General features: G+C 39.1%; 1 protein-coding gene across 4 annotated transcripts in view; it reads right to left on the bottom strand.

The window, feature by feature from the left end:
• The window catches only part of dock4b (dedicator of cytokinesis 4b), an 87,559-nt gene extending 85,332 nt beyond the window's left edge, over positions 1–2,227 (bottom strand). For all 4 annotated transcript variants that reach the window (XM_058078054.2, XM_058078052.2, XM_058078055.2 and 1 more), the window contains exon 1: positions 2,049–2,227. In XM_058078054.2, coding sequence (XP_057934037.2) covers positions 2,049–2,085 — 37 coding nt within the window. In that variant the 5' untranslated portion in view covers positions 2,086–2,227. The remainder of the gene's footprint in view (positions 1–2,048) is intronic.
• Positions 2,228–9,420: the final 7,193 nt, after the last annotated feature.

Consider the following 9,420-nt stretch of genomic DNA (forward strand, 5'->3'; position numbering starts at 1 on the left):
TCATGCACGTACAAAACCGTTATGTAAACAGTCCCTAAAAGGAGTATCTAACTGTAAAAAAAAAGAACCCATTACAATAAGCTTTCATTGATCTGTCGGCTCCTCGTCACTCATAAGAAGCACTGACAGCTCTTCACCTGCTCCAACAGCGCTGCCAACTCACAGCTTCTCATGTCACACATCGCTTTTTTGTGGGTTTCACAACAGGAAAACACCCGGGTTCCTTCCTCTTAAAAAAAAAAAAAGAAAGAAAGCAAGACAAAAGATGTGCTGCGCTGCCAGAACATGACTTAAAATGTAGTTACTGGGAACTGAAAGGGGATGTTAGGCATTTAATCCAATTAAATGCAACACTTTCTATTGCTATGGAGCCCTGTTTCTTCATTTTCAATTGAATTTATGACCTTCTAAATATGATTTTGACCATTATTAGAGCCCTCTAGACATGAAGTAACACCCCTATTGTAACATTTACACTTCAAAATAAGACATATTAGCATTGGGATACTTCCTTGTTGTTGTTTACTTCCTGTTCTGTGGCTATTGTCTCATCCGCTTACTGACACTTTGTCTTTTGAATGAATATTTTACCAATAATAGATATTCAACCATAATGGCGATGATTTATTCATTACAGTCGACCGTCACTCGATTGCGGGTTTCCACAAACAATAAAGTGGTTGAATATGGTTCAATATTCACATAAAAAAATGCAGATTTAAGCAAAATGTACTTGTTCTTGGTCTATATTAAGCATTTTCAAGCATACAAATGGCTACATGAACTAAAATACAAATACAAGGCAGAGAAAGCATTCTAATTGTGCATGTAGTACTCTACTTTGGCCACCAGGTGTCAGTATTTGGTGAGACAAGGACCGGAAGTGATCTCCAGTACTGAAATTTATTGCAGGTTTAACAATAATATGATATTCATTATCACAACACCACTACTACTGTTGGGCACAGAACCCACTTCCTGTCCTCTACACATCTGTCCGCCCGCTACTAATATCCCCAAAGGAACACTTTCACTGTGACACACAGGAGTTTTATTTACGTCTTAAATAGCTTATTGACTTTTTATTTTGTCTTCTGTGTTGGGTAATATGAGTGTAAAGCCATTTAAAGCCACTAGAGGGATTTCCTTTCCACTTTCTCATGCATGCCACATCATTGTCAAGGTTTTGTCAAGGTTTTCACAAGACTAACTTGCTTTATATGAGTATTCACTTTTAAAATGTCTTAAAAATATATCAGAGAGTACAATTTGAGGGTTTTTTTCCTGGAAATAGGCGAGGAAAAGAAGCAGCCAGAACACGGGGACTACTTCCCTGTTCAGTGTGCTTCACTGATTTTAGGTCACGGTGGTAAAGGTGGCTCAGAGCAAGGCCAGGGTGGTTTAATGCAAACCAAAAATGTTGATGTGACACTTTTGCCTGTGAAATGGATTATTGCAGTGTCTCATACACACACACACACACACACACACAGAGCATATCTCGGGAGATATTGTTATGAGACATTTAGGTGGCTCACATCTCTGTGATCATCTCATTGTGCAGAGGTGGAGGATGTGGGGGGGGGGGCAGCAAATAGGAATTCTCGCCTGTGTTCCAACACCCCCCACACCCCCCCTTTTCCTACATTTGGTTTGTTGTCACTGTTTGATTCCACAACCTGCAGCAATGCACTAAAAAAGACAACTCTTCCCTCATGTATGTATCAAGAAGTGTCAAATTTAAGTGATCTTAGTGCTTATTAAAGCAAATAATAAACATAAGAAATGTCCAGGAGATTGGACATATATATATTCAAGCTGCATGCAAACGAAGAGAGGCTGCTTTGCAATGTGGCAGTCAAGCTCTCAACATCAGAGCCAAGATGCTCCCCCCCATTGTTGTTAAAAAAAATAAACATCAAAACCTCCTCCCGTAGTAAACAATCAAAGCCAGACCGATTCCTCAAAGGCAAACGATCACGTCTGTGAACGCACCACGCGTAGTACACATCCAGGAGTATTTGAAATAAAAAAATCAATGAACTTACCGACGCCGTATTTTTCCTGCTCCGTAGGTATCCACATGGTTTTGTTAAGTGAGGGGACGGAATAGCGGCGAAATCGGTGCCGTCAGAGGCATTCTATTGGCGTGCTTTCCTCCGCTCCGTAGTAGGAGTCATTGTTTGGATAGAACACGGCGAGAATGCGCCGCTGCTACCGCCGCTGCAGCTGGTAGCGGTACGGAGACTTGATGCATTCGCGTACCCTCGGGAATCCCGCTACTACTCCAGTGAGATCGTTATGTGTTCAAATTGGCTCATTTTTTCACAACTTCTTTTCATTCATTGATTCTAAATGCCTCCACTAACGAGTATTTGTCATTACTGTGCCGTATAGCCGCTTTAATTGTGTTTTTTCCCAAGTATTGCTCACAAATGTATTAAAATGTCACAATTTGAACACAAAGCAAAACGGTATACATTAATAAAGTTTATATTTTAACTAAATGCAACACTCCCTTCCTGAAATTCATCACCAGCACTTTCATCGACGTGATGGATACAGCTGAGCGTCACAGAAATGAAGATCCGACATTATCGAGTTGTATTAGAACGCAGCGCTCACGGTGCATTGTGGGGCTTGTAGTAATAACCTAGTGACGTCAATGTGGTTAGGCAGGCCTCTTTTTAGCCCAAGCCTACTCAGAAATTTACCTCAAATTGAGGAAGAAGGAAAATTGAAGAGACAGAAACAAAGACATGCACACACATTGGTTTAGTGGTTAGCCTCACAGTCTGGAGATCCGGGTTTGAGTCTCTGTAGGAACATCTTTGTGAGGAGTTTTGCATGTTCTACTGCTACTCCCGTGTCCCATATCATGCATGTTAGGCTCACTGGAGACTCTGATTGACTGTGAAGAAGAATGTTGGCCAAAGTTGGCTGGGGTAGGCTCCAGCTCACCAGTAACACTAATGAAGAAAAAACAAAATGAATGAAGCGTTTGCATTTAATTTCATGCAAGCAGTGCACAACATGACCTTGGTCGGGACTGTGGATGCAGTGAGCTTCAAATGGGGCATGAAAAATACATGACTGTGTATGGAGGAGGAAGCAGTCGCACAGTCAAAGTCAATGCACACACACACACATTTTTCTGATTTGCGTTTGTGTGTGTGTGTGCACATGTGCGTGTCTCCATGTGGGTGAATGCAGCGAATGTCACACATTTTTTATGAGCAGCCTGTGTCCTCACCAGCTAAAATACACTCGATTTAGCTATCCGTGCTGTTTGAATGCGGCCTGCGGTGCGTTTGAGTACAAAAAAAACAAGTCAAAATTATGTCAAAAGTGATGCTAGAGCAGGGGTCTCAAACACGCGGCCCGCGGGCCATATGTGGCCCGCAGGACACTAGTTTGAGGCCCCTGCCTTGATATGAAAGTTTAATGTTACTGCGGCCCGCGCAAGTTTGATATGGATGCTGTATGGTATCATGTACCCAGAAAAAAATATTACATTTGATTAATGTTCATTTTAAAGGTTAAATAACTGTTAATAGTTATCCTCCCTATCCGTGTGGAAGTGGTAAGTTTTTGGCTATTTAAGTTTAAAGGAAATAACTTGAAGGCTACCGTTTAGGTCGCTAGCTCTCTAGTTTGCGAGTTAGCATGTGTCTCAAGACCTTGCAGTTACGCAATATGTTGTAAATAAAAAGAGTATAAATGTGACTATAGTCGTGTTTTGTCATGTCTACAGGGCTCTAATAATGCTTTGTTCATTTTAATCTGAAAAAAATAATTTGTCTACCCACCAACTATATGTGGTTTCTTAAGTTTTTATTATTTGCCGTTTTATTATTATTATTATTATTATTATATTTATTTTTTACTGATTGATTGATTTTCTTTATTCTTGATTTGTTTATTTATTTTTCATCTTATTTTGTGCAGAAAAATAAAAATTAAGATATTTGAGAACAGTGGAATGTTTTATCAGAGCTTTTCTTGTAGAAAATTGGAACCAAAGCAGTGAAAAAGTTTGTATATGTTTCTGTTTTTAATAAATGCGTTTTTTTGGAAAACCTGATGCAGCCCAGTCTTGCCCAGACCTTAGCTCCAGTGGCCCCCAGGTAAATTGAGTTTGAGACCCCTGCGCTACAGTGTCTGTATCGTCCACCTTTTCTGAATTAGTACCCTTGTACTGCAGTACATTTTATGAACGGTGGAGCATAATTAAAAATAAACAGATTGGTCTGGATTAGCAGTGCAGTACATGCTGCCCAGCTTCTATTCCATCGCTCTGATTGGAGCCGCTTGAGTTGTGAGAATGTTCTGCTCTGCATATGAATAAATCATAAGACGAGGGGGGTAGCAGAGTAAGACAGAAACCCCATGGATTCATCCCTTGGAGGACAAGTGGTGGTCTAGTTTCCAACGATGTGAATCAAATGCGCTGTCAACATAATGGCTGTGCAAGTAGAGGGTAACAAATATAAACAAGACAAAACAGAAGCGGGATGTGAGAGGCTGATTGTACTGTCAAGCGCTAATAAAGGACTGAAAGCATAATTGTTCCCAATTTTTTTTCATGGCTAGGCAGACCTTTAGGGTATTGTTTTTGTCAAAGTTCAAACACCTAACTTTGTGACATAAGTGGGCTGAGGAAAGTACCCTGAGGGATTCCTACTGTTTATCACTATTTGTTGCATTGTTGAATGGTTTCCTGTGGATGAAAAACTTGGACAAAAATGATGTATATTGGGAGACATCCACCTGTAGATATGCTAGGATATTGGGTAGATACTAGATACTAGATATTGGGTAAAATTCACCACCACAGGTGCTTTACTTTGTGGTGATATTTTGCAACATTGCATAAAAAACAAATATAAACAAGACAAGAGAACTCTTTTCCTAACCGTATAGTTGTAGCAACATCAAAAGTATAAATAAAAAGTGGACTGCGCATAGTACCCTGAGGGACTCCTACTGTGTGTATCCCTAATGGTGGCAGTCTAGCAGCTTCATGTGGGATAAGAAACAGGTCATTGAACAAAATGTATGCATATTTGGAGACATTGATACCTGTAGATTTTCCGAACAGCAGGAAGTGCAGGTAGGATGGGAAAAATTCATGCAGATTCAACACTTGGAGTAGCAGCGGTGGTGTAATTTGTGGCGATGTTTTACTACTGAATCAAAAACAAATATAAACAACACAAAACTAAATTAGTGATGGTATTGTCAAGTATTCTGCAGCTATAAATAGGACTGAAAACATAATTTTTCGCAACCGTATGGTGTTAGTTACTTTACAAGTGGACTATGCTTAGTACCCTGAGGGACTCCTTCTGTATACTTCTATTGATGGCAGTGTATCAGCTTCCTGTGGGTAAAGAAATGGTTAAATTTGACATAAAACATGCTTTTTTTTGGAGACATCACTACCTGTTGAGCTGGCTCATAGCAGGAAGTGCGGGTCAGATGGGGGGAATTCAGCGTAAACTTCCCCCAAGCTTGGACACAGCAGGCCACATCCTCACCTACAAGGATAAATATAGCCTTAAAAAAACATTATGGATTTTCTTAGTGATCTGTATGCACATTTACAGTAGTATTTTAGAGTTAGAAAATACTTGTCCGTTTGCTTTATATCATGTGTAATGCCTTCTAAGTATGTAATCCACCCACAGAAGCTCATTAATGGTCACATGAGCTGGTGAGTCTTTCGACACATGTGTGCAACATTGGTAGAAATAATGTTACACCAAGAATATTCAGTAGTTTTCCATATTTCAACAGTTTCTGACACTTTAAGCGGTTCATTTTGGGGGAATTAAAGACGTAGGACTTCCCTATCCTTCCTGTCTTATCTACCGCAGCTTCTCTGACACACCCATAAACGTCTCGGAGCTTTGATTTGTCACAAGAGCTTCATGAATTCATTGATCAATCAACCTGGGACGGGCTTTAAAGTAAATAAATCTTTATTATTCATCTTGGGAAGTCATTTTGGACATTTTTGTGCTTCCAACATTTTAACCCTTAGATCAGGGGTGGGCAAATATTTTGACTCGTGGGCCACATTGAGTTAACAAAATTGCCCAGGGGGCCAGAACATATATTTAACACACACACACACACACACTATTTTATGCTTATAATTTTCCTTGAATTATTTGTCTAATTTTATGTGTAAAAGTGTTATACTATCAGCTGTATGTTCTCATATCCCTTTTTTCAGGAGCACTTTAAACATCAGACCACATCAAACTATGTCATTTCATTTGACAGTTTTGTTTAGTTTTTTTGTTGTTTTTTTTAACTAAATAAGACATTCCACTTGCAAGTCATGTGGCCAGTTTTTATGTTAAAAGTTGAAATACTTAGAAAGCAACTGGCGGGCCGGATTCAAACACTTGGTGGGCCGCATGTGGCCCCCGGGCCGCAGTTTGCCCACCCGTGCCTTAGATGCATAAGTGGGTAAAAAATGACCCAGTCAGGTTGTTTACTTGAAATATTTCGTAATCAAAATTTTTCATCATTTCATATTCCAGGTATTCCTCAAAAAACATGTTTTTGCTATCATACCATTTATAAAAATGTTTTATTTATATAAATTTTAAGAAATTTTAGTTTTTGTGTTACTACCCCAACCTTCCATAAGTGGGTCAAAAATGACCCGGTCAGGTTGTTTTCTTGAAATATCTTCGTAATGAAAATTTTTCATCATTTCATATTCTCAGGTATTCATAAAAAAACATGTTTTTGCTATCATGTCACATTTTTAACTTACCTTTTATACATTTTAAGAATTTTTTGTTTTTGCGTTACTACCCCAACCTTCCATAAGTGGGTCAAAAATGACCTGCATGCATTTTCTATGGAATCCAATAGGAATCTTTGATTCTTATCAATGTTGCCTATCAGGAATAAATTAACTGTAGACCACACAGACTATATCAGATTATTTTACACATAGTGCTAATACAACAAGTATTATCTTCATCCAATATTGTGTATGTGTCTTTCATGACTGTATTATCAACAAATTAGCCTACTTTATAACTAGCTGTGTGGTCCTAAATATAATACTAAATATGATACAAGTGATTATTCCTAACCAAAATGGCAAAATTGGCATAAAAACGCATTGATTTGACCCACTTATGGAAGAGTGTGGGGTCCAGTCACTCGTGCATCTAAGGGTTAAGGAAGTCTTTTCCGTTCTCCTGCAACATGATGATGACCTCTGTTATTTCCAATAGGTGCAATAACCGACCTATACTTGCCCCACTTTACAACTATGTTAAGTCTAAGAGGCGCTCATGTGGGATTATCTTAAGCCTTCTGCGCTATTAAAACATATTAAATGATTCCTAGATCACATGTTTTAGTGTCGCTTCAAGCTTACGACGGAGTGTTTTTTTTTAAGTGGAAAGCAGAAGTGGTGGAAAACACCATCTTTTTTTTCTGTGGGACTTATAATAAACAGGAAGAAATGACCAGTTCGTGTCAGATTTGTGGTTTGGTACATTCATTTGTATGAGAAACAGCACCCGACCGGCCAAGTGCTTTCACTTGTGTCATATTACCACTTAAAAGTCATTATTTTTTTTAGCTTGCTGACACGGACGTCCAGATTGCGTGCGTTTTTATGACTCACGTGCTCTGTGGGGGCTTTGCTGAGCTCCCACATGCCCCATGCTGTTGCACTCTGTGGGTGCAAAATTACAGTATACAACCACCTGGACCCCCCTCCACAACCCGATACTGAAAACATGATTGTGCCTGCAAGTGTATTACCACATACACACATGCTGGACAGATGGCAGTCATAAATGGCTCCATCTTTATCACGTTGAAAGCAAATCCTTGGCAAACTGTCCCTGCTATACCTACTGACCCACATGTACAGCATGCTTATTAATATACATAAGATATGACGACATGCTAGGGTGGAGAATGGGAATTTATATGAATCCAAATCATACTTTTCTAGCGTACGGAATGTCGATAGCAGAATAATTTCTGTGAAATTTAGTATGATTTTATTCAAAACTAAATGAGTGATGGTACTGTCAAGTATTTTTAACATCAATTTTTCCCAATCGTATGGTTGTTGCTACATTAAAAGTGGACTGTGCATAGTACCCTGAGGGACTCCTGACAGAGTATCGTCCCGCCCATCTACCACATTGAAAACACATTGATTTATAGTTACTTTTAAATTTCAACGTTGTTTTAATGGTCACATGAAATTGAAATACAATCGGAATTGTTTTGATCTATGGTTATGAAATCAACATTATTCCAACGCAAACCAAATCAACATTGTCCGACACTGATTCAATGAGCTAACGTTGAAACGTTAATTCAAATTCCACGGGGCCAAATAAAGTTGCCAGTGTCAGCGATTTGATAAAGAGGATGGGAAACACTAACCTTGCCTTTTCTGCATGTTAAAAAATATTTTTTCTTCATATTTTTGGGTGTGGCTGCACAGTGGACAAAGTGGTTAGCACGCAGGCCTCACAGCTAGGAGACCAGGGTTCAATTTCACCCTCGGCCATCTCTGTATGGAGTTTGCATGTTCTCCCCGTGCATGCGTGGGTTTTCTCCGGGTACTCCGGTTTCCTCCCACATTCCAAAAACATGCTAGGTTAATTGGCGACTCCAAATTGTCCATAGGTATGAATGTGAGTGTGAATGGTTGTTTGTCTATATGTGCCCTGTGATTGGCTGGCCACCAGTCCAGGGTGTGTGCCCCGCCTCTTGCCCGAAGACAGCTGGGATAGGCTCCAGCCTTTTGAGGCTAAGCGGTAGAAAATGAATGAATGAATGAATTTTGGGGTGTCTGGAACAGATTAATCAAATTTGTATTATTTTTCATGGAAAATATTGCCTCGGTTTTTGTACACTCGGGTTTTTGTCCAAACTTTCAGAATAATTTTTTTTTTATGCGGTAAGCATTTGCATTCCTTTCTAAAATATTCATATTGGTTGAATAAGCCTAGAATGTGAAATGAAAACATGAGCACATTAAAGTTTTTGACCAATCAGGTGCAACCAGGACGTGTTTGCATGATTGGTCTATCATTATTAATGCATTACTGTTCAAAGTCATACTTTGCCAGAGTCATTATTATGAAGGCAGATATAGAAAAAAATATTTTCTTATGTCCAGGCACTGTAATAGGTTTTCTTTATTATTTTTAATTACCGATAATAGATTTCATAAACAAATTTAATACAAATATAAGACGATCAGGCACTTTAAACACAGTACTCTTACCGAAGTGTACTAAAATGTACATAAGGGCAAGGATACAGTATATACCATAAAGAAAGTAACCCTGAATCATGTGGTTTCCTTTTGTGGAATGAGCAGCGCTCGCACAAACGGGCAACATTTTGCGTTTT

Source organism: Doryrhamphus excisus, linkage group LG2 (assembly GCF_037039965.1).
Source record: "Doryrhamphus excisus strain RoL-2023G ecotype Guam linkage group LG2, RoL_Dexc_Guam_v1.1, whole genome shotgun sequence".
In the NCBI taxonomy this organism is placed as follows: Eukaryota; Metazoa; Chordata; class Actinopteri; order Syngnathiformes; family Syngnathidae; genus Doryrhamphus; species Doryrhamphus excisus.